Genomic DNA, 25,168 nt, shown 5'->3' on the forward strand with positions numbered 1-25,168 from the left:
TCAGACTGCGTGAAAAAAGGTAGATGATTGACAGAAACACCACAGTAATGAGGCTGAGCAACAAAGATTGAGACAAAATAAAAAAATTAATGGAAAAAAAACAAGATTGTGCAGATTACATCATGGTCTCTGCCATGTAGAGGGGCAATGGAAGGTGTTTAACAAGCCCAGTGGTCCAGTCTGTTACCTCCTCACAGGTCTTATGGGGCTTGTAGAAGTCCTCATACCGACAAGCCCAGTTTAGTTTGGACTTATACTTTATAGCAGTGGTTCTCAACGTGGGGTCCGGGGACCACCAGGGGTCCTTGGGGGGGTTCCAGGGGGTCCCCCAGCAAATTGATGAATCGTTAAACTTCACCATTATTTCATTTACAAGAAGTTAACACAATTAGAGAATGTAGAAGAATGACTGTTTTGATCATATTTTCTCTGTTATCTCTCTACCTACAATACAGACAGTCATGGAATTCTGGACAAAATCATATCTGACAATAAAAATATTTTCAGATTTGGGTCCGAGAGACAAAATCTCATTAAATGGGGGTCAGTGGCTCTAATGTGGACTAAATTAGGGGTCCTTGATATGAAAAAGGTTAAGAATCACTGCTTTATAGCAAAGGGTTCAACTTCGGACTTTGGTTGAACTTTGGCATGACAGCTGGTGTCAGATATCAGCAGAACTGTTTGTGTTTTCATTTCATTTTTCCCCATGAATGATCTCCTGAGCCCAGACAAACTGCCAGGCTGATCCACTGTCATCTACACAAAACGCACCAGCAATTCAATCCAATCTGTTGACTCTGATGCACAAGGGTCGTTTCTGTGGTTCATTTAACAAGGTAGCGCCCTGGACCGCTAACGGATTGAGCAATACATATTATTTATTTGTGTCACAACAGACAAAGAATGGAATGAAGCCGCTGTCCAACAGGCTGCCCAAGCCATCTGGGTCTTTGAATTAAGCCAGCCAGCCAACACACACACACACACACACACACACACACACACACACACACACACCCCACAATGACCTGGCTCCTGACTGATTAGGAACAAGCTAAAGCTGATAGTTTCCTTTCAATCCTGTTGCTATTTATCAAAGGCCCCACCAGCCTTTTTGTCTGTAGTTGGAACATGACACCTCTCCTCTCCTGACAGCCTCGTTTCTGACTGTACTGCTGCCAGTGACAGGGAGGAGGGTAGAGGGAGGGGTGGAGACATGGGACAGGGAGACATGGAGAGGGTGAATGTCTTCATGGAGAAAATGAAGCAAGCAAGAACGGTACTCTGACAAAATGGAGGAAAGGAGTCAGAAAAATGGGTGAAATGGGTGAAAAAGAGGTAAAGGCCACTATATATTGCTAGAGTCAGCTTCATTTATTTTTCACAAGCACAGTTAAGTAAGTAATTTTTTGGTCTTGGGGTCTTATTTATAACTCAATTCCTTTAATAATTCATTTTATTCCCTGTATTTTGTCCCATGAATGATCAAACCTGTATGTGTGCACAACATAAAAAGCAAGCCCACTACAAAATTATAGATATTGCCCTAATGCCATTTGGCTTGAATTATGATATTGTGCACATAAAAGATGATGATGCATCAATATAGTTTGTGTATGCAAACATTTCTGTTCTGGGTTGTTTATCATGGGACTAAAGGGGAACACAGCAACATTGTTTTCTTTGTCTTTAACAAGAGATTTTATGTATGCCAGTTTATCAAGTTTATCCTCTTCCACCTCATCCTCATCCTCCACCTATCCCATATCCATTACCAAACACCTCCTCACTCTGTGCCACAAAAGCACATGTGTATTCACTTCTAGCCCCACCTAGCTTTCAAATTCCAAACTGCAGTGACTAACAGGACAGGCACATTTGAATACTGACACACACACACAAATACACCACACGGTAAACCTGTTAGAAATGAGGGGAAATAAATATGAAAGATGAAGCTCAGGTAATGGGACATATCAGAGTGGAATCAGAACGTCTATTATTACACACACTTGTATTTTTAGATTGTCATTAAACCAAAACATCTGTGTGGAACCCAGACATTACTGTCTCCCTCTGGAGGAGTGGAGGGCTTAATTCAACAAAACATTCCCACTTGACCCCAGTGACGTACCTGCTGCTATCACACAACACCAACATTAGGCTAACACTGATCACTTGAGAAGCTATAAGCTGAAGGGGCTTGTAACCAGCCTGAAGGACATTTGACCCGCAGTATTTCCACTATATGTAGGCGATTCAAACCTGGTGAACATGCCTTTTCTCTTTTTAAGAACTTAAGCATTTACAGCCATATGAATGTTCTCTACAATCTGTGCAGAAAAAACATCTGTAGCCCCTGCAGATAAAAGGTTTGGCATCTCTCACAAACCTGTGAGAGATGCCAAACCGCACTGAGAAGCAGCTGTTAGGGCTAACTAACTTGTAAATTCAGTTTTAAACCTGGGCCAACATCTATTTCTCTTGTCTAATTTACACACTGTTAAATGTGTGATTACTTCCGGTCTGATTATGGGTCATATTTTTGAACTTGTGGAAGAAGATGAAAATTTCAATTACTGAAGGCCAATGATAGATATTTTGTATAAACTGAGAGACAATCTAGAAAGACTAATACTGGTTAAGTGCTTTCTTATCTTGTATGGAAACATAGTTTTTCTTAGTTTCTGCAAGGAAAATGGAAATGCAAAGTATCTTGTAGTAACAAAGAAACAGCTTAGATAGGGTCCTATTATTTCAAAGTTGTTCAATTTCATATTGCATTTCATTTTATTCCTGTAGTTTTTAGATTGGATTACATATTAATCTCAGTGAAAGCTCAGAATTGCAAGTATATTGCATTTTCTCAGTATATGGGTATATACACGCACTGCACGAAACTCCCCAGAAATTAGTTTTTAATAGAATTAGTTTTTAATTTCACAACCAACATCACTTCAGCCATTACCAGCATACAGCATGGAATTATTTGAACAAGCTGAAAGTCGTGGTGTGTGTATCTTTACTATCCTCTATTCACACTCTGACTGTTTCTGTCCCTCATTAACTTGTGGGAAAATTCATGCTATATAGGCTATTATTTACACCAACATCTGCTGACATTAGTCATGACTACAAGATGACATGTACAGTATAAACCGGGAGGCTGCCAGAATGATTTTAATGGTTCTAAATGTCACAAAAATCACAACTGTACTAATAACTGGGGTTGTAACCATTGGAAACACACCCTTACTGTTGTCATTCAGCAACACTGTCTGCTCATCAATGTCCCTTGAGCAACGTTTACAGTGATAATCCTCCCGCTAGAAAAGGACACAAAATAAATCCTCTATCACTCTGTCTGACCTCTGGAGAAAGGGCCTTCCTCTACAGCCCATGGCAGATGAATCCTTATGTTCCCAGCCTACTGAGGACAAAGTAACAATGAATTCAAAGAAAAACTGAACTGAAAAACTTTCACTGTTACTATTGATTGCAGAAGCTAGAACAACAAGTGATTAGCTGTTCAAACTGAAATAAGAGCTTTGAAGAAACACATTTCAGGACATAGTGACGATTCCAAGAAAACGCCTCTGGAAGGAACAAAAGTCAGGGATTAATGTCTTGGACAGTATGTTCAAAAGAATTATGATTTATGTGTTGCCATGTTGTCCCAGTTGTGGAGGAGGCGAGAGAAGCCACTCCACTCAAATCTTTTCGGTGGAGGATGCACCGGTGTTTCCTCCCCAGGAAGCCTTTGCAAAGTTACGGTGGGGGTGCAGGGTTGGGGGGGGGGTGGGGGGGGGTGGAGGGTCTCAGGGGATAGGGTGGGGGGTGGGGGGGGTAAAGAGAAGGCTTCCTCAGAATCCCCATGTAAAAATCAATAAAAATAAAACACCTCATAGCTGTTTTAAAATCACTATAAAACAAAGCCTTGCTTGACTTTGTCTTAAAAACCAGACCGGGGACGTGCATATGACATATATGACATAATCTTTTCGCCAACTTGACATGACATATTTTTACCAGACTTTGACTTACAACCCTGTTGGGTTTCTAAAGGAAGAACTGAAAGACATTATGACTAAAGATAAAGGCTGTATTACAGATAAAGAGTTCAAATTCCTCTTCATTAAAATCCAAGCATTACTTCATTCTATAAGCTTCCCAATGTGCATAAGAGTCTGAAAACGGCAGGCAGACCAGTTGGAAGTGGAAATGACATTTGGATTACTTTGTTAGGCCATTTTGGTTTTTCTCCCTGTCTATATTCAAGATACTACAGATGATTTAAACAAAATAATGTGGGTGTCAACCAGTAGCATTACATAAAAACATGAAGATAATAAATATAAAGGCATACATAAAAGTCACTATATTATCATCCATTGGACACAAAACAGGCTATACCTTATCCTCAGACCAAGACTACTGCCCTCACTATTCTGTATCGTATCTGATAAATCCATAAATATACTGTATATAAAGGGGATACATTCATCCATAAATATATACAAGCATTCACAATCATTACCCTCCATTGGTGGCATTTGGGCATATGAATGATATGTGATAAGTAATGATGTGTGAAACTGGCAGCCATGGATCATTTCCTCAGAACTCACTGAAATGCCTTGTTCACATTTTACACTGTGTCTGACTGAATGGATCAACAAAGTGCCATGGCATGCTGCTACAGTCCACCCTATGCTGGAGGTCAGTAGGAGAAGTGTGTGTTGGAGCCATGCAAAAACAAGCCTTTAGGTCATATAGACTGTGGGGAGTGCTTCTCCTAATACTTGAACATCAATCCTCACATTAAACTGTTGTTGGATTTGGACATGAGCAACGACAGAGAAGGTTTTATCCCACCTCTCTTTTTAGAAAGCCTGCTGTTAATCCTGTATGTAGATCGGTTCCAGTCATACCAAGTCAAAGAAGCAGCTCAGAGAGACCTATGGTGAGTTCCAAACGATCCAGAAAAGTGTCTTCAATCTGAAAGCAGTCAAGGTGGACAACCTTCTGAACAGAGGCTATAACAGGAAGGCGATAAAGCAAGCATGCCCAAAGGCTGTTCAACTTGATAGAGATAATGAGTTGTTGCCATCCAGTGCTTATCACCAGAATCTATTGTAAAAGGACTGAGTCACCCTGGACTATGTGAAATCCCCTCTGAGCCACCAGGTACCTGTAATGATGCCCTATATGATAAAGCTAATGCTAGTGATTCTCATAAGACTTGGCTGGATCACACGCCTAAAGGCTCATTCCACTGCACTCACAATTTTTTCACTACCTCACCCATCCATTCTCACTTTGTACCATTTTCATATTTCAACAGCCAGTTTTTGTCTGTCTGGTCACGGCTGGAACGTGAATCCTGCCACAAAAATCGGCGTTATCTCCCAGACCAATAATGAAGATCAGGCATTCATCGGTAAAAGTTTAACCAAAGGCACATTTATTAACTCCAAGTTTCCATAATACAGTCTCAAGGGCAATCAAGGGCATCATTAACATCCATTTCATGAAATACATTCAGACCCTTACAAAAGACAGTAGTATACAAGTAGGAGTGTTAGGAGCTAATGTAATGCTTCACTTGACTGATAGAGGACTGTTTCATAGCTCTACACTATCAACAAATCCAGTTTCAAATAGACTCCTATCAACTCAATAATCCTTAGTGCACATTTTTATATAACCGTAGTATTAATTTATATTGTACAATGTACAATTAATGCTTGAAGTACGAGGACCTGGAGGTTAGTTAGGATAGAAGGCAAGACAATGCTTCCCCTTAATGAAGGCACATGGGTAGTAATATACACCTAGCAGTCATTGTACAGAGATGAGGCATTTCTGCCTCTGGGTTCCCTTGCTTTTGATATAGAAACATTTGTTTAAAAATCACAGTAAAAATAGCCACCTTAGTAATTGTCTAGTTTTTTTGCTCTAGTGTTTATGCGATAAAACAAACAATAACATGGTTTCGGATCAACATGGATGACCGTATAACACTGTTCTCTGCACTGCAGCACAGCTGGCTTTCTTTTCACTGTGTAGGCTAGACATAATTCATTTCCTTGCTAGAGAGTCGCTGTCTTGGAAGAATTATAACATATAGATATATAGACATAGAGAGCCAGACTAGGCTACAGCAGAAGTGGAAACAACACATGGAGAAAAATGAGCACGCGCCCACAGTTCTCACTGTTACATGTAACTTGAGAGGTACAAAGAGTGGTTTTCTTTGACAGAGCATATCACTGGCTCTTCGTGGAGACCAGCAGTCTCAACCCCGGACAGCCTCGGCACAAATCTATTTAACAAATCACAGCGTTCAGCGAGGTGAACACTAGGTGTCGGCTGCGGGTTTCATAAACTATACACAGTACAGTAAAAAACGGCAAACATGACTTGGGCTTCGCAAGTCTCGTTAAAAATATTTTATACAGAGCACCATGTGACAAGGTGTTGAGATGAAGATACTTCAGTGGTATAAGCTGCTGATGAAGTCCTTTTGTAAGGAGCCGTTACACCAGTGGATGTGTATGTGTGTGTGTGTGTGTGTGTGTGTGTGTGTGTGTGTGTGTGTGTGTGTGTGTGTGTCAGTCCGTGTTGTCTTGTAGCAGAGGTGTTGTCTCATCTGGTGAAGTGCTCACATTGCCGTCTGATGTGGAACCGCCCTCACATCTGTTTATCTACAGCAGGACCAGAGGAAAAGACAGCATTAGACCATATTCACAATATGAAGAACATTTTGGAGTATGGTTAAAAATATTCAGCATCAAGGCAGCATTGAGGCTCATCACTGCAGTTGAGTGATGTATAAAATCCATTTAATATTGTCTGTACACCCCATAATCCCTAAATCTAACAGAATCATACATGAAGCACACAATACCCTCCAGCATCCACCTTCACATGTAGAAAATAAACAAATATCATATAATATATACAGAGTCTATTTCACATGGGAGTCGTCACTGTATATGCGAACACAACACAGCAGTTCCTCTTGGAATGAGGCAAAAGTGCAACAGCAGCAGTAAAAATTGCGACTTCTATAATGGTCTTCAGCTGTATGGTCACCATACACAATCTGGGATAAATGAGTTGCTACCCAGAGCTTTATTTCCCTGTTGGTAGCTTCTGATTACACCACCTTAAAACTGAAATTGCCAGTAAGGTCCACTGTAAGTGAATGGGTAGTTAGATGATACAAACAAGTATATCATGGGGGAGGACTGTACAAATTAAGTGAAAAACACCAAACATTTATTTATCCCCTTGAGCTGACAGAACCAAACTTCGGTTACTCGTTTGCATATATGATGTGAGACATTACCTTGAAAAAAAATATCATAATCTTAATAAATCCACATAAATCCACCCACTACTGCAAGACCTCTTCCTAAACCCAACTGGAAGCAATTTATTTTTACAAGGGGCTTTATCTCTGCAATTATTACTATTATTTTTATTTTTTACTATTATTGATATATCGGCCTATCAAATAGAAAAACAACAGGGTATATTACTAGTTTTGTGCCACACACAGCTCATGGCTGCCTGTGGAGCCTAAACAAGAACACAGAGTGATAATCAAAAGCTACAATGTATTATCATCTCTCAAAATCTATCACATTTCCCCTGCTAAAATCTGTGTTAGGACCCATGAGATGCAGAGTAATCCCCGCAATTAAGCAGCTATCTATAGAAAGTATTTTAGGCATCAATTTCCATTATTCTGAGTTCAGCTCAAGAGGTTAAACACGGATGAACAAAACAATGAACAAACTGTGTGCATGTGTGTGTGTGTGTGTGTGTGTGTTTTTCTGTGCGCACCCACCTGAATTACTCATGATAAATTTCTCCTGTGTGTCATGGGTGTGCGAGCCTTTTACCGGCTCTTTATCGGATGCCTAAAAGATGACCAAATTATCTTTACACACCATCCAAAATCAGAAAATACATGGCAAATTAACAGGTGGTCTGATTAGATTGGCTGTCACTTAACCGACTGTGAAACCAGCCATAAGAAGTGCAGTGTGAGGTTATATTTTAGATTGTGGATGTGCATAGACATTGTGGATGCATATTCATACAGTGACTGCATTCTGGTGGTAATGGTTATGGTCATGCAGTTAATATAGGGTACATGCGATTGGTGAATGATTCCTTAACACATTCAAATGCAATCCAATGTGGCAGCATTAGTCTTGTTTGATTGGTTAACATGCAACTGAACTTAATATACTGGGAACCAAGAGCGTCAACACCTGTGAATCTGTACTAGATTCCTCTGTGATTGCTATTGAGATTCATCTACTCCAGCATGGGATAAGGAAGAGCAATACTCTCAAATCAACTGGGCAATTCTGACCCAAAAGTAGAGGGTCACTTTTCTAACATGGCTGAAAGCAGAAGAAATAAAGCAAAGCAACCATTCTCATTTCATTGATCAGCCTCAAAGAAAAAGCTCCAACAATTCAATTCCACACTTCTCCGAGGAATTCAAGTTGGAACCCACAGTCTGCGGATATGGATCAGCTTTCAAAAATCAACAAAGATCGCAATTTTGGCAAAGTAAATCACATCCGTATCCACTCTGATTGTGATCACCGAGACCAAATCGTTTAGGAACATGGTAGTTTCACAAACCCCGGGGTTCTGTACCACTGCAGAATCCAATATAACATCTGTGTGAGACCTCTGCAAACATAACACACCAGAAATCATATAGTATATCAGTTTGTAAAACCACGTGGTGCAGGTCTAACCCACTTAATTGACCTCATTACCTACTGTACAGTCTGGCACTGATCTGTCAGATACAGGACTATAAAACCACCCTGATAGCGGGATGTAAACAGATTACAGCCTAAAAATGCACATGTACTTATTAACTTTAACTGTTTCATTTATGGTGTCCCACATTACCAAGCACAGTGTGTTATATAATCGCCAACACACTCACACACACTCACACACACACACCTCCCTTCCTCCATGCCCTACCCCTTTGATTACTCTACACCTCCTCCAATTGATGATGCTAACATGAATGATATGCTTGTGAACTTACTGACTCCTGTCTCCACCAGCTTCCCTAATTGGTTTGAAATATTCACTAAACAATATACCATATGACAACTTTGATGCATGAAGCCACACATATAAGAAGAATACCCAATTTGCCCAATTTCCCCATTGAAGTGTGTGGTAAGAATTTTCACTATGAAGCAGCAAGACTACTCCAACTGTGATACTTCGGTGAATCAAGCATGTAGCATCTGAAAATTCATATAAACTATACAAATATGAAGGTTTAATCTGTTGATTTCTCAATAGTATACAGTAGTATTTTTTTAAGAATACATGTATGTCTTGCATGTTGTTAACCTTTGAAAGCCATCTTTTCTTTAAGGATTGATTGTGAATTAATATGTGTATGTAAATAAATTAGATCCTACACTGATATATAGTACAGAATTTCATCTTTTTCATTAGTTAAAATGCTATGTAACACACATGGTTGACTATCAGATGAGGCTAATCGATAATTTCATATTCAGACTGAATATCATCAGACTGAGCATCTTTAGTGCAGCCGCTCCTGCTGCCTTTTTCTCTTTTCCTCCCTCCTCATTTCTTGTGGGTGAACATGCAAAACTGTGAAACATGCTACATGCAGTTAAAAACACACACACACACACACACACACACGCAAAGTGATATTGCAGCCTGCAAGCTGTGTGGCAGTATTACCTTCAGTCGATGATGCATCAGTGCAGCTACTATTATAGTCACGGCACCTAGGGCTATGAAGGTATACTGCATATACTCCATCACAGCAGGTAAGATAACCAGGTTTGTGTGGAATGTAGTGAGGATAGGGCCATCTATATACCCACTCTGAGGGAGAGAGAGAGAGAGAGAGAGAGAGAGAGAGAGAGAGAGAGAGAGAGAGAGAGAGAGAGAGAGAGAGAGAGAGAGAGAGAGAGAGAGAGAGAGAGAGAGAGAGAGAGAGAGAGAGAGAGAGAGAGAGAGCAAAAAAGAAAAAATACATTGCGGATTATGATACAATGAAGTGTACCATAGGATATAAAACAGCAGTTATGAAAAAATATATAATTATGGAAAACAATGACCACTGGATAAGAGGATCGTTCATTAGATCTAAGTGAACTGAAGAGAGTTAAGTAACATTAGGATGTAGTAAAAGAGTGGAATCCCCAAACCGCTACCTATTTTTCATTAAAATTGTGATTCATCATAAGAGCATCCCCTCTGTTTTTTGTACATAAAAATAGTTCATATTCTTAAACAATAGGAAAAGGTTTTGGAAAGACAAGAAATGTTATTTTTTGTTGTTTTCCCTGTGTGTGTGTGTGTGTGTGTGTGTGTGTGTGTGTGTGTGTGTGTGTGTGTGTGTGTGTGTGTGTGTGCATGGATGAGAGTGTGGAGTGTGTGAGAGAGTAGGGATGAGGATTATGGATATGCATGGCTATAGACTAAAATGTATTGTCTGAACTGAACTGATTGTAACTGATTCCCTGACTTTTCCAAATAAAAAGACAATAAAAACAAAAAACAAAAAGATCTGGCAAAACCGAGCTATTTCCGACACAGCTATTGGGAAATGGGCGGTATGAGAAAAACAGACACCAGGAAATTAATTGGGACATGATGTCCAACTGTTTTCAGTGATGCAGATACAAGGACAAAAGAAACAAAACATGTTTTTTTATATTATTAGAATGTATTATTATATAAGAGTGGACATGCAGCGCAAAGAAACCTGTCATTGCATGGTGAAAAAATAAGACCTAATAATTGCACTGAAGACATTTTAATACTTTACATTCAATTTAGACATTATTTAAGACTTTTTCAGACTTTTTAGGGACTGATACCTGATATGATGATATATAATATCAGAAAGCTAACTGCACTCTATATAATATAGAGACTGGGTGAGCCATAAGGAATGGTAGTAAAGGGTATGGAGCTTGTCATTGTTATATTTATCAATGGGTGAGTAGCTACTAACCTCCTCAAACCAGATCATGGGCATCACCACCTCCGAAATCTTCCCCGTCTCTCTGCGAGGACAAAGACACCACAGTTCAGAACCCGAGGTTACATCAGGTTAGTGGCTGGCAACAGAAGGAGGAAACGTCGACGACATCCTCTCATACGGAGTGATGAACATAAAGACAATACGTGAGAAAACGATAACGGCACAATTTGCGGTTTAGGGCAAGGTTTCCTTACGTAATTGCTGACACCCTCTTCATGTAGAGGTTGAGCTGCAGACGGATTGACACGTTCAGGGGGACGCCCGTTTGCTGGTGAGGCAGACAGACAAAGTGTACAAGACAATAAGCAAATCTCACAGGGGTAAATAACGGAAACATCAAAGGCTTAATTGTCCATTCTGTCTACTTTTAAAACAGGTGACAATTACGTTTCGACCGCAGTATTGGAACATGGAAATCTCCAGCCACCTATGAAAAATATGCTTCCTTGTAACCCAACAAAAGAAGGATATCCACATCTCACATAATTTAAACAGTGTGGTCCTTTTGGGGGCCGTCTCATGACAGTCTTAAGTGTCGGCATTGTTTTAGCGGAATGCATCGCAGTTTCTAGCATCTCTTAGTGCGTCTAAGTGGTCTTCACATCCACTCCGGTTAGTTGGCCAAACCAGCGCGGCGGAGGACTAACGTGACCAAACCGGCCCGTTCTCATAAGCATGATGCGAATGTGGAAAGAACATTGTCGAAACATCTTCCTGTCTTTGTTATATTTGCCTGTCCCTGTAAAATACGTAGGAATGGAAATGAGAGATTTTGGCCATGTACCAGTCAGGCTTTTAGCTTGAGGTTTTCTCTTTGTTGCATCTTGGCCAAATAAAGCTTAACTTGACATAAAATATACTTGCAGGTTTTGAGCAAGAGAGTTAAATTCCCTTCCTTGCATATGGGGATATTTCAACTTTTTGATTTAGGACCATTTGCCTGACGAATGGATAGTGTAGCCAAGCTGCAGGGGAACACACTTAAAAAAAGCAGACATGGACATTTTAGGGGTAAAACAATGCACATTAAATTCAACATATCAACCAACCAATAAGTGCTTGCAATATATGTTTGTGAGTCCAAAGCCAAATCATATAGCATCATAACTGGTGTGCAGGTGATGGCACTTCTCATTTGAAAAAGGAACAGTTATTCTTATCCAAACACTCAATTTGATCAATAAAAATATTTCCTTAGAATTAAACTTAACTGCATGGGATTATAGAACAAAACGATACATTTCATTATCTCTGGTCCATGTTTCAGCTCATACACTAAACAACATATTATCAAAAAAATAAAATACACACATATTTGGAGTGCATTACCATTGACCTGTGGGATTATCTACTGTATTATCTGATAAATTTGACTGCTCAGACAAATAAGAGGATATTCTACAGCCATTACAATCCAAACCAAGATAGGAGGAAATCTCTGACCCTGCAGACTGAAGTTATTACTAATAAGAGATAGTAGAACACATAATCCTTTGCCCACTTTGCCAACAGACTTTCGAAATTCTTCTGCTATCCAACCCCTGGTGTCGTGCCTTAAAACGTGCCGAGTAGGAAATATGCAGTCATTTCACAAACACTCTATCAAATCTTCCTCGGGACCTGGCCCTTTGGGGAATGTGGACTGAGGACAAACAGAGACTCTCTTTGTTTTGTTCTGGTTCTGGATTTTGTTCTGGCAGAACAAGCTGTGATTTGGACCGGGCCAGACCTTCAGCTGGGACTCAGTGGACTGAGGTCACTAATTAACAGGTTCTGGATTCGCTGTTGGCGTTTCTCAAGTTTCTGTTCCTAACCCAAATTTCTCTGGGGTTTTCCCTCCAACCACCTACAGCCCATCAAACCCTTTGTTTCAGCCAAGCACAGCTTTTCTTGATCTTCACCATTTCATGACTCGTGAATTCATGAGTTAAGAATTCATGAGTTATGTAATGAGTGCCTGAATTATATAATTCAGCTCCTGTGTTTTGCTGGGGATGCATTAAAAGATGTTTCCAATCATAAACAACAATGAACAGATTGAGCAGTCAACACACACACACACACACACACACAACAGCGGCTGTCTTTAGAGAGCACAAATCAAAAGACCATAGACCCTATACAAAAGACTGAGAATAAGTGGCCGCAGTTTTTAGGAGAATGTGATTTTTTGCAAACATGCAGCCCGTCAGGCTTGCAGCAATTGTGGTTTGTGCTGCAATTTGCTTGAAAACGAGACTGAGAACACATTCAGGGTTTCTTTTTCTTTCCCGGCTTTAGCCATCGTTGTGTTTGCGTTTCCTTGGCTATTGAAAATTGCCGTTAAGATTCGAGTCTTTGACGAGTTCACACTACAGGATCACGCAAAGACGAGCCCCCAATAAAATCAAACATGTTTGATGTAATCGTGACATTGCCGATTAGGATCATAGGAGAGAGATTTGAGTCTTTCACTTCCACACACATAACGATTAATGGTGCGACTAAACGGCGTGACGACCCTGGACTCCTGCAGACTCTGCCCGATCTCAAATCTGGCTTCAAAAACATGTAATTTAGTTGGCAATCTCAAATACTACAATTAGTTATTAATCATAAACATTATCTAATCGTATCTACATATCAGTAACAACATAACACAAAGACAAGCACACATCACAAAAAAGAAACGGTCAGTGACAACGATCCAAACTATAATCCTGCTGGACCCTCAATCAGTGGTGACCTGAGGTTAAGGTAAATAATAGAGCCAGGCAATTGACACTCTCTGTCTCGCGTGTGGAAGGAAATCAACCATAAACTATCTGAACTTGCAGGAAATATCCCCACCCGACACTTTCTAAAGACGCCACATAAGGCATTAGTTACAGGAAAAACACGGAGCGTTTTAATGACATTATCCAGAGAGGTTAGAGTAATCCAAATGAATTGGTTAGGTCATTTTTTCAATATTTCCATTCAGTCAGCCAGCGTTTGGCTGTATCAGTCTGTTCGAATCCTCTTGGTTCATTCCCCTTTTTTTCTGCTCTATAACAATATACCACATATTTGCAAGATTGAATGTACTTTCTAATGTGCCTGAGTTTTTTTTATGATGTGTGTCCATGTTTTATGTCATGTTATGTAAAGGCCACATGCCTCACCAGAGCATCACAGCATCAAAAGGGCTTCCAATTGTAAGTTTTGTTTGTGTGTGTGTGTGCATGTGAGAGAGGGCTAACTCCTCAATTCATATCCCCCTTTTAAAGCCCTTGCTTCCCTTCTTGCCCATGTCCATATGAATCCCATTCCTGTCCCATTGCTTCATCCTGGCTGGATTTGCAGTGCCACCCTCTGAACTGACCCGCTGATACAAACCATCCCAGGCTGAAACGTGACTTCTCTGATTACAGTTGTTAGAGCCAACTTTCAAGAATATACTCATTGTTGAGTGCGCCCACCTCAAGCGGAGTGAAAATTCTTGGCTTCTTTTTTCCTTTTTTTTACCAATTGGTATTTTTTGCCAAGACACTGCCAAACATTTTTTTTCAGCGCTGTCTGTCACATCGGTGCAACTGGGCCAGTTTGCTTGAAATAAACAAACAAATACATCAAAAACAACAACAACAAAACAAAAAAATCCAGGTCTTGAAACAAAAACGAGGATCAAAAGAATTTCAGTTCAATATCCTCCTAAGATGCTTTGAAATGGAAATCAGAGCTCAGTTCGTGACATGTGGCTCTGATATAAAGTTAATGTGGGCTGGAGTCGTGGGGGATGAACAACAGGAATGCACAGTCAGCCAATGGCAGTGCTAGCCAGATGCCCAACAGCAGCAACTGATTGCGCAATACTCACTATTGACTGATTACCAGAACATTGTGTCGGTCTCCGTTCGACATTCAAGGACACTTTTCACCCTCCCCATCCCTTGTGCTGAAATTACGTAATTTAGCAGACACTTTTGTCCAAACAAAATCCAGAGACCTGCATGTGCCACTGCTGTGTGCTTCTCTCCATGCAGCATGAGGATTAAGCAGCCGTGCACAGCTAAGAGGTATCGTTAAAGGAATAGTTCACCTAAAAATGAAGATTTTGTCATCATCGACTCACCCTCATGTCAGTTGAAACACTGAATATTAGACAAATACTGGGCTTTTGGAGCTACAGTGCAATTGTTTGGCTTCAGAACACTTGGATCATGCTGGAGTAATTTTATGGTCGTTTTTTCCCCCTCTTGGAACTCTAATGAAGCAGTCTCCAGTCTCTGTCTTCTGTCTTTTCTTTCTTTCTGACAGTCTCTGGTTGTTTTGGAGAAGGCTGCTACAGAGCAGCGCTTGCAAACTCACTGTGTCTGATATTGACATACAGACAGAAACTAATACAGAAACCAATGTTTCAACTGACATGTGGGTGAGTAGATAATGACAAAATCTTTATTTTTGGGTGAACGATTCCTTGAAGGCAGGACAAAGTGGAGCAGAACAACAAAGGTTTGACACCCTGACAGAAAATAGTTGAAAGCATCAAGGCTCCTGTAAACTTGAAAGCTTCCTGAGTGTAAACACACTCTGCCTCCACCAGATATTCTAGTAAATAACTAGTAATAACTACTAATTAACATCAGGCAGATCTTCCAGTTGGTGGCAAACTTAGAAAGCCTTGCATTGTGGTTAAAAGGGTCAGGGAGAAGATCCCACTTTTCTTTACATCGCTTCCTCTACAGATCTGGCTAGCTAGCTGAGAACCAGCTGACTCTAAATGTTTACATCGTCTCTGGGCAGCAGACCAGAAGTTCACATTATGTTACTGTTGGCAGCTGGAAACTGTCTGTATGTGAAGAGGTCACACCCTACTATGGTTCCAGGAAGCTTGTCTTTACCATTTGAGATTACTCCATAAAAGATCATGCCAAATGATTTCCTACACTCACTTAATCTCAATCTAGATGTAATTCTTCTCTTGATGATATGCAACCACTTGGAACCAGCTTTCATGAGCAATAAAAAAAAAAAACTCCTGATCATAAGAGTGGTATTACGTTTCACAGTGTCCCTATCAAACCTTATTTTTATTGGGGCAATAGAAAGTTCCTAGAAAACCTCAATTCACAAACACATCAAACAATTTAACTCCATTTCCAATTAGCTTATCTCACTGCATTACAGCGACCATGATCAGCTGAAGGCGAGGCTGCCAAAGCTTGGCAGAGTTGCATAAGGAATTCAGAATGTGCTGAATCATGACAACACTATCATACTTATCACTTCCTGGCATTGGTAGTTCACTGAAGCAGTGGTGCAATTTCCAATACATTCAGGTTTCGCACAGCAGGAATGGATGTGATTTGGTATTTACGAGGAAATTTCTCTATGATTTTACCATAAAGAAACGAGACTTGTACACAAATGAACATCTAAAATAAATTGGCCTCCAGAGATAACGATGTTTTGTATGCCTCTTCGCTTATCCTTGAGCATCAATATGCAATATCAGTATCAGTTTGAGGTCACTGATATCAATATTGCATAATTGGGTTATACCTCTTATGCACTTTTTTGCACATTTTGAAAACTGTCAACATGGTAATCTATGCCCATTGATTTTGCCGACATTCTCATGAGAACAAACAGCTGCACTAAAATAGTGATGGTTGAGAGGATGCAAAGGGCATATTTGAATAATAACAAATTACCTTGTTACAGTGGACAAAGGAGTGAGTATTTAGGTGGAACAAAAGCTAACTTGCCTGAAAGGAGCAAGTATTTAGGTGGAAATGTGGAAATGCCAGATACTTAGTCTGGAAACGAGTGACCTGAAAAGTAGGTTTTCCCATTATGCAAATTCTAATTCCAACTGGATCGGCATTCTCATTCACCCAGAAAACAAGTGTAAAGCTCACGGTTTAAGACGAGTTTGTCAAATGTCATAGGTATGCAAGCCATTTAGATAAGAATAAGTGAAGCTAACTGTTGTGTGTTGGGCGACAGAGAAAACAAGATAAGCCGGTGCCATCACTCAAGGTGAATCCTGTCCCTCTTTACTGAAAGATAAAATCTTATCAGAAATATTATCTGCAGGGTTCACTGTCACATTATAGCATTTATACAAGTTATTGTTATTATCAGTTCACCTCTGCTCCAACACAAGGACAAGGACTCAAGGCCACTGACACCCACGACCCCTAAAACAACAAATAATGTTTTTCCCTTAATTATCTTTCTTCCTATCGCAGTTTTCTCTCTTATCTAATCTGAGGTAATTAACCAATTAAGATGACAGGTCAAAACCTAACTAAACGTAACGTGCTTTTACCATAAGTGAGCATACGTAATTGTCTCTGTAGTAATTTACGCAACTAGTTGTTGAGAAACCTGCTCGTCCGCAAATACAAGCCTATTACTGTCAATGTGAATGTTTGCAGCTGCAGGGCAGTGGCTGTTCCTCATACTCTCACTTGTTGTTCTTGTTCTCGTTCCCTGAGCAACATTTATTCACACACCAACACACACACACAAGATTCAGCAACTGACAAAGCAATGATGGTACAATGAACCGATATGCAACATGGAATATGCCCTCATCTTAAGGAGTTTATTTCCACAGATCAGATAAGATTTACGGGGAACTGCAACTGACATAATAGCTGTGTGTGTGTGTGTGTGTGTGTATCCTGTGCCCGTGTATGTACTCACTGGGTGAATGTCTATGAAGAGGCCATGTTCGTCCTCATTGGGATGAAGGCCCTGCACGTAGTCCAGCAGCACAGGGTCAGCGTTGAAGAAGTGCGGATGAGAGATGAAGACTGGAGAATCTGTGGGACGGAGAACAAAATGACAAATGACCACCGTCCCTTCCAGTATGAATGAAACATCCTCAGACTTTGGCATATATACACTCCAGAAAGTGTAACAAAATTGAGTCTAAGATAAAAAGGTACATATATACTCACTGTGTCGGCAACTGCTGACATTGAGAAGGCCGGACTGTCTACAGGGGCAGAAGCCTTCATTGGGAGCATAGTCTGTCCCATTGGCAAACAGAGTCTTGGGTGCCACATATCGATAAAGAGGGATGCCCTTCATAACACCTGGGCGCTGGTAAACAAGCTCCATAGATCTGGGACAACAAAGGGGAAAACGGTGTGTGAGAGAGAGAGAGAGAGAGAAAGAGAGAGAGAGAGAGAGAGTATTTTTTTTACCTGCAGGCATCAGGGCTGTAGAAGGGCAAAGTGCTCTCTGGGGTCATGAAGGGCGGCCACATCTGCCCCGCCGTTCCGTTGATCATGTTACACTGAGGAGTCCCCCAGTTGGTCAGCTATCGATTGAAGAGGATGGACAGATAAGAGGTGTAAAGACATGAAACGGGGGGATAAAGAAAAGCGAAGCAGTCTATCAGTCATCAGTCATCTCAATGCTGACGCCTCACCTTCTTCAGGCCATTCCAGGAGTCGACTTTATGGACTTTCCTGATGTCGTCTTTTCCAGTGTAGATAGTGAACAGGCCGGTGTTGGAGTTGTTGAACTAAATAAAAGACACACAGACGCAGATATATAGTCGGTATTTGAACGTGCATTTTTTCCACCATCTCATTCTGTCCCCTCTCCATGGCAAAGAAACCATAAATTGAGTCCCCCTATGAGCATTATAAACCCTCTTGAACACTCACTTCAGCGAAGAGTCCGAACTTCCCCGTGGAGGGCAGCATGCCAGGCAGGTATTTATTGAGGAAATCTACCAGTCCGCTGTCATAACCCCACATCAGCTCCCCCACGGTCTTGGTCAGGAAAGGCCCCTCTTTGAAAGTCTTAAAGGTGGCGCTGATCATTAAACGCACTGCGAACGGCAGGTTTTCCATCATCACAGCTGCACCCTGAAACAGGAGACAGGGATGGAGATGCAGAGAGGTTTGGAGGCAGGGGGGGGGGGGCGGTGTGTGTGTATGTGTGTGTGTGTGTGTGTGCAGTAATGTCTTACCAGCACCAGCATGTTTGGAATCGTGACCACGTCAGACTCATTTCCGGCAGACATGGTAGGCTCAAAGAAATACTTTCTGTATTCCCTATACGACACTGTGCCGTTGGCATGAAATGTGATGTTGTCTTTCTGACAGCGTTTTCTGAAACAAAAGCAAAAAAAAAAAAAAGTGCATTCTTACTCTCCGGCAGGCTGTGGTTCAAGGTGTCCTATTAATGCTAATACTAGTGATAAAGAGGATGAAGGGTAATGGGAAGATAACAGATGGAAAGAGAGAAGAGCTTATTTGTTTCCCTATCTGCTGGGAACCTAATACAGTTGTTGTGATAACAGTGTGTGCATATAGAATCAGTGGAGGGAAGTAAGTATTTTTAGTTAGTGATAGTACAGATTTGAGGTATGTGCACTTAACTTAGTTCAGTTTTAACAAACCTTAAACTTTACAGCATTTAAGAGCAAATATCTTACTCTCAAGACATCACTAGTTACTTTGATGGAAAGAGCATCACATGTAATATGCGATCAGTTAATAAAACTTCAATCAATTTCTAATCAATGAAGAAAAATAATCAGAACAACCATATATAGACCTTTATAACTATATACGTTCACTAAGTTCAATGCAAACATCATTCATTTCACTTCTACATTTATCCATGTACCTGCAATTACTAGCAACTTTGATGAAACATTTATCATAGGAAATATGAGGCACTTCCCAACGTTGATTAAGCGAACATGAAGAAGAAGCAATCGGAGAAAACATAACTAGACAAAAGACACTTGTCTTCACTAGAGATTAGTTAGTGCTTAGGAGATGGGATGTTTCATAATACCAAATATGAGGACAATAAATGGAACACATAACTGTCTGAAAGCACTATTTGTACTTTTTTTTTATACTTAATTAAATATTTAAATATTAGCAAATATATTTAAGTAGGATTTTGCTGTCATCAGAGAAGTGAGGACCAAGAAAATGTTTTCATTTTGGAGGATTTCCATCTTCTTTCTATCCATGTCAGGACATTTAATCCTCATAAGTATAAAGAGCTGAATCAATATGCAGATGCACACACGCACACACACACACACACACACACACACACACGGCGCCCAGCCAGCCACATCTCCTCACACCCTCCCCCTGAACCCCTCCTCCCCCTCAACCTAAATTTCACACATGTTTCTTATCGTCTCTGAGCCCGCTGTCCAAGTTTAACTAAATTTATTCCCCCTCGGTAAGTGTTATGCAATTGCTGGCATGAAATATTGTCTTTGAATTAGGCTTTTATGTGCAATGACTTCTAAGAGGGTCTGCCACCCTTAAACATCCCCAGACTCCTGATATCTTATTTTCAGGTGCAGCAGTAAAGTGTGCATGACTGGGCAAAGTGACTGCAGGTAAACAAGAGCCATCCTTATCAAGCCCTCCTCAGCCATGCTCTTGCTACAGAGCTCCAAGATAAGACTGACCTTCTTAAACAGTTGTTTTCCACGGACAGTCAATTTTGAATTATTCTAGCTAAGAGGTTTTCAACATTCTGAGTCCAGAGTCGAGTCCTGAGTCTGAGTCTGAGTCTGAGTCTGACTCAGACTCTTGTTTCAAGCTCAGCAGAAGTGCACTGGGTTCATCACATTATTGATTGTATAAAGGTGTATGTGCATGATGGTTTATTTTTACAAGCACAGATATAACCAAAACGAGATATGAGAGAACAACGTTTTATCTTGTTGGGCACTGTTGGCACAAAGAATGAGACCAGTAACCTTTAACTGATAGAGTCTCCATAACCATAAAGCTGCCATAAACTCACCACACAAGATCCCCAATCAGTCTTAGAAAAAAGGATAACCTCTGCTGTGACGGGCTATTTTATTATGTAATTAAATACAGCTCTTATTATACAGGCATCTAAGGGATGATGCATGTTGCAGAAGGCTAAGACGAGCAAAATGAGTGAAAACTACAGGAGTGACTAAGATGCAGAGTCAGAAGCACCCCCACCCCTGCCTCACACATGCATAGTTATATAAACAGAGTCTAGGCAGAACCCCACTGTTGGAGGGAAATGGACTAATGCATCCTGACCTACATATGTTGAGTACATAGTGTTCCAAAACATGAGCCAATCTGACAGAGCCAATGTTCCCCTTTACAGCTGTGGTTCTGATTATTCTGGACCAAAGCCTCAAATATGAATGAAGACATGTAGTGTGAGCAAATTCAAATAGGCAGGTAGATAATATGGAAATGATTTTGCAAGACAAAAGAACACTATATGCAACATGTGTGATGTGGGTTTTGCCCATGTTAGGAAAGCAGGCTGGGTGTTCATTCAAAGGGGCTACCTGTACACATAGGGCCCTCTCTGCTCCACCATGGGCTTCTCCCCCTTCAGTATCTCCTTGGGGTTGAGGATGTTGAAGAAATAGACGGACATGTAGAACGGGACGGGGATGTCCTTCCACATGGTGTAGGACAGCTCATTCTTCGGGTCGATCACGGTGTTCTGATGGAAAAAAGGGACAAAGAATAAAAATGCATTGCATCTCCCTGACCAGACATCAAAATTAGGAATTTTGTTATGTTTATATTAAACTTAAAGTGGCATTTCATCTCTATTTCATACACCCCCCCCCCACACACACACACACACCCATTCACAGACTTCTCTAAGTCCATAAGATTCTGTGCACAGCCAGTGTGTCCACAACCTTCATTCACACTGGATCATGCAGTCATATATGGACCTTTATAACTATATACTTTCACTCAAGTTCAATGCAAACAGCTTTCATTTCACTTCTACATTTATCCATGTACCTGCAATTACTAGCAACTTTGATGAAACATAACTAGACAAAAGACACCTTTGTCTTCACTAGAGATTAGTTAGCGCTTAGGAGATGGGAGGTTTCATAATACCAAATATGAGGACAATAAATGGAACACATAACTGTCTGAAAGCGGTATTTGTACTTTTTTTTATACTTAACTAAATATTTAAATATTAGCAAATATATTTAAGTAGGATTTTGCTGTCATCAGAGAAGTGAGGACCAGGAAAATGTTTTCATTGAGGATTTCCATCTTCTTTCTATCCTTATGAGGACATTTAATCCTCATAATTATAAAGAGCTGAATCAATATGCACATGTACGCACACACACACACACACACACACACGGCGCCCAGCCAGCCACATCTCCTCACACCCTCCCCCTGAACCCCTCCTCCCCTTAACCTACATTTCACATATGTTTCTTATCGTCACTGAGCCCGCTGTCCAAGCTTAACTAAATTGGTTCCCCTCTGCAAGCATTATGCAATTGGCATGGAATATTGTCTTTGAATTAGGCTTTTACGTGCAATGACTTCTAAGAGGGTCTGCCACCCTTAAACATCCCCAGACACCCTGATATCTTGTTTTCAGGTGCAGCAGTAAGGTGTGCATGACTGGGCAAAGTGACTGCAGGTAAACAAGAGTCATCCTTATCAAACCCTCCTCATAACCTTCATTCACACTGGATCATGCAGTCTCATCTCAGCTACAGGTTCAATCCCTTCTACTCTCAGCACATCAGTCCCCAAGTACTCTAATGAGAGTCTGCACCCCTAAGGACACAAATGAGTCTATCCTGATTGGGTGAATGGAAATAAGCAGCAAATCCCTTATCATTGTGTCTATGTTTTCATCATGCAGGCGTTGTAAAGCCCTTTGAGCCTGCAGCAGTGATGGACTACAGTTTCCCATTTGGCAGACGCTTTTATCCAAAGCGACTTACACATGAGATTTTCATACAACACAAGCAAGACTACACACACCTATAGCCTATACCTGCCTTGACTATTATCACACAAAAGGATATTCATAATGCTAAGTCGCCCATTCAAATTCCGACGTCACTTACCTTTATTATTTGGTCGTCAATCACTAACGGTCCTACAAACACAAGGACTGTTCCAAAAAACACAGTCAGAGTCCCTGCCACTATACACCCTATCGCTACTTTGGATCTATTAATTGTCATAGCTGCTTGTCGCCTAGCGTATTCCTCCGCAGAGCTGCCTCCGTCACTGAAAGACCCGAACCGGCTAGAACTATAAAAGATAAGTCCGCGGACTGTCTCAGCGTACAGACTATCCTGCTGGGTTTTATCGGACAGTCCAGCCTTTAATTACCTCCGCCTTTCTGATCAATTTGTTTGACCTGCTTCCAACCGCGGCCGCCGTGTTTATACTCTGCAGGCCACGCCCCTCCCGCGCGAAGGCTTCTGGGAGTTGTAGCCTAGATTGATCCCGAATCCGTCACAGGAGGACACACATTTCACAGGTCCATAGGCTAGAATGTAGGTTACGGACCTTGGCCCATTCTAATCAGTAAGTCAGTGGTTGGGGCTTTATTGTGAAAAAAATATTGATATTCTGCAACAAGAGTTAAGACAATTTATCTTTTCACTGAACTGTGAGCAAGAAACATTAGAAAAGCAATTTAATGAGATAGCTGGACAGATAATCTAGTCTATCTGTCCATCTGCCCTAGAAGGACAAATAGTATGCTTGAGTTTTAACTGGAGCAAAGCAAAGAGCTCACATCACTCCCTGCCTCACTCTTATAAGAGATTTTTAAGATTATTTTACTGATTTATAAATCTTTCTATGGACTTGCCTCCGATTACATAACGATATGCTGCCAAAATAGGATGTCCCATGGTAGAGTCCGATTAGATCCACAGACTGCTTCACTATTCCAAAAGCAGCCAGACTCTGAGGCTCATTTGATCACTTATGGACCCAAACTCCTGTTGGATCTGAGGATCATTAGTTGAAGCTTTTAAGCGCTTACTCAAAACGCCTTGCTTTTACATAGGGAATTAGCATGTGTGTGTGTATTGATTTATTTATTTATTGATTTCGGCTATTTATTTATTTATTCATTTATTTATGCATTTATGCATTTATTTATTTATTTATTTATTCATTTATTATGGGGCTTTTCAGTTTTTCTATTTTGTTTAAATTTCAATCTCTTTTTATCACTTGCTTTAATCTCTTCTTGTGAGTTTGTCTGCTTTTAATCATTTATCTTCATCTACTTTCCGTCTGTGCACTTTTAGCCCGGGCTACTTGTTAAGGGTTACACCTGGAGGACTTATAACTCACACAGCAGCACACCGCTTCACAGACTTTACACTCTCCTCGCTTACAAATTCATCAGATTCACGGCACAGTATGTCCATACACTGGTGCTAATCCCACGGTCCACTACTGACACATGGTAGTCTCATTTGAACAGATTGAGATATTATATCAGTCCTGTACGCACTATAATAAGTGTAGCAATGTCCCTTGCGAAAAAGAACAATAGTAATCCTATGGTGAATTTTAGAAGTAGCCTACACTGTAGCCGACAAATATCACAGCAATTAATTCCCCACAGGAATAATATTTGCCATAGTTAACAGATTGAAAAAATAGCATGAAGTACATATGGATCACTATTAGGCACTCTATAATTCCCTATAGAAGTATAGGGGATTTCTTATCATGAATAAAAAGCCTATCTTGATTAGAAAAAATAAGCAAAATAGCCTCCATATTATCACATAAACCATCCAATATTCAAATATCCGACGTCACTTACCTTTACTATTTGGTCGTCAATCACCAATGGTCCTACAAACACAAGCACTGTTCCAAAAAACACCGTCAGAGTCCCTGCCACTATAAACCCAATCGCTACATGGGATTTATTGATAGGCATACTTGATCAATATCTGCCGCCTATAATGGAAGAAATGTAATGTCAGTAAAACCTACACAGGCTGAAGTGTGATAGACACCGCCTCAACATAAAGAGCTGCGGCGCTATATCCTAATGTCCAGTCATAAACACTTGAAGCGGATCAATTGAGGCCGATCTGCTATCAAGTGTTTATACTCTGCGGGACACGCCTCTGACGCACTGGAGACCACCGGCACAGTAGTAAAAAATCATCCCAAATCCATGTCAATTCATACGAAGTCACATTTTAGTCAGATGACAGGAGGAATTTATTTTTAATCTAACGGGATCTTGCCCAATTTTCAAGCAGAAAGTCAGTGGTCGGGG

The 25,168-nt window shown here is 40.6% G+C and overlaps 1 protein-coding gene across 4 annotated transcripts; it reads right to left on the bottom strand.

The window, feature by feature from the left end:
- Positions 1-5,466: 5,466 nt before the first annotated feature.
- scarb1 (scavenger receptor class B, member 1) lies at positions 5,467-24,867 on the bottom strand. Of its 4 annotated transcripts, none has more exons than XM_071535914.1 (14): positions 24,701-24,867; positions 21,405-21,565; positions 19,053-19,194; positions 18,745-18,948; positions 18,504-18,599; positions 18,277-18,392; positions 18,028-18,194; positions 17,771-17,889; positions 11,290-11,363; positions 11,066-11,117; positions 9,781-9,927; positions 8,674-8,724; positions 7,862-7,934; positions 5,467-6,710 (listed from the first exon to the last, which is right to left on the bottom strand). In XM_071535914.1, the coding sequence occupies exons 1-14, from the start codon at positions 24,818-24,820 to the stop codon at positions 6,697-6,699; spliced, it is 1,536 nt and encodes a 511-aa protein (XP_071392015.1). In that variant the 5' UTR covers positions 24,821-24,867; the 3' UTR covers positions 5,467-6,696. The 4 variants fall into 4 exon arrangements, with proteins under 4 accessions (XP_071392015.1, XP_071392017.1, XP_071392019.1 ...); XM_071535916.1 differs by lacking the exon at positions 24,701-24,867 and adding an exon at positions 22,968-23,233; XM_071535918.1 differs by lacking the exon at positions 8,674-8,724.
- Between the last annotated feature and the right edge of the window lie 301 nt (positions 24,868-25,168).

This window comes from Centroberyx affinis, unplaced genomic scaffold, assembly GCF_046629955.1.
Source record: "Centroberyx affinis isolate AG114_WGS23_722 - 3 ecotype Tasmania unplaced genomic scaffold, CSIRO-AGI_Caff_v1 ptg002782l_1, whole genome shotgun sequence".
NCBI lineage: Eukaryota > Metazoa > Chordata > Actinopteri > Beryciformes > Berycidae > Centroberyx > Centroberyx affinis.

What these genes read in the sequence shown, in the direction of transcription:
- scarb1 (XM_071535914.1), bottom strand. Translation starts at nt 24,820, where the DNA reads ATGCCTATCAATAAATCCCATGTAGCGATTGGGTTTATAGTGGCAGGG. An exon ending in CCTGGAATGGCCTGAAGAAG is followed by an intron (nt 18,393 to 18,503) that starts GTGAGGCGTCAG and finishes TTCAATCGATAG; the next exon opens with CTGACCAACTGGGGGACTCC. An exon ending in TGATGCATCATCGACTGAAG is followed by an intron (nt 8,725 to 9,780) that starts GTAATACTGCCA and finishes TTATGTTTGCAG; the next exon opens with AGGTCTCACACAGATGTTAT.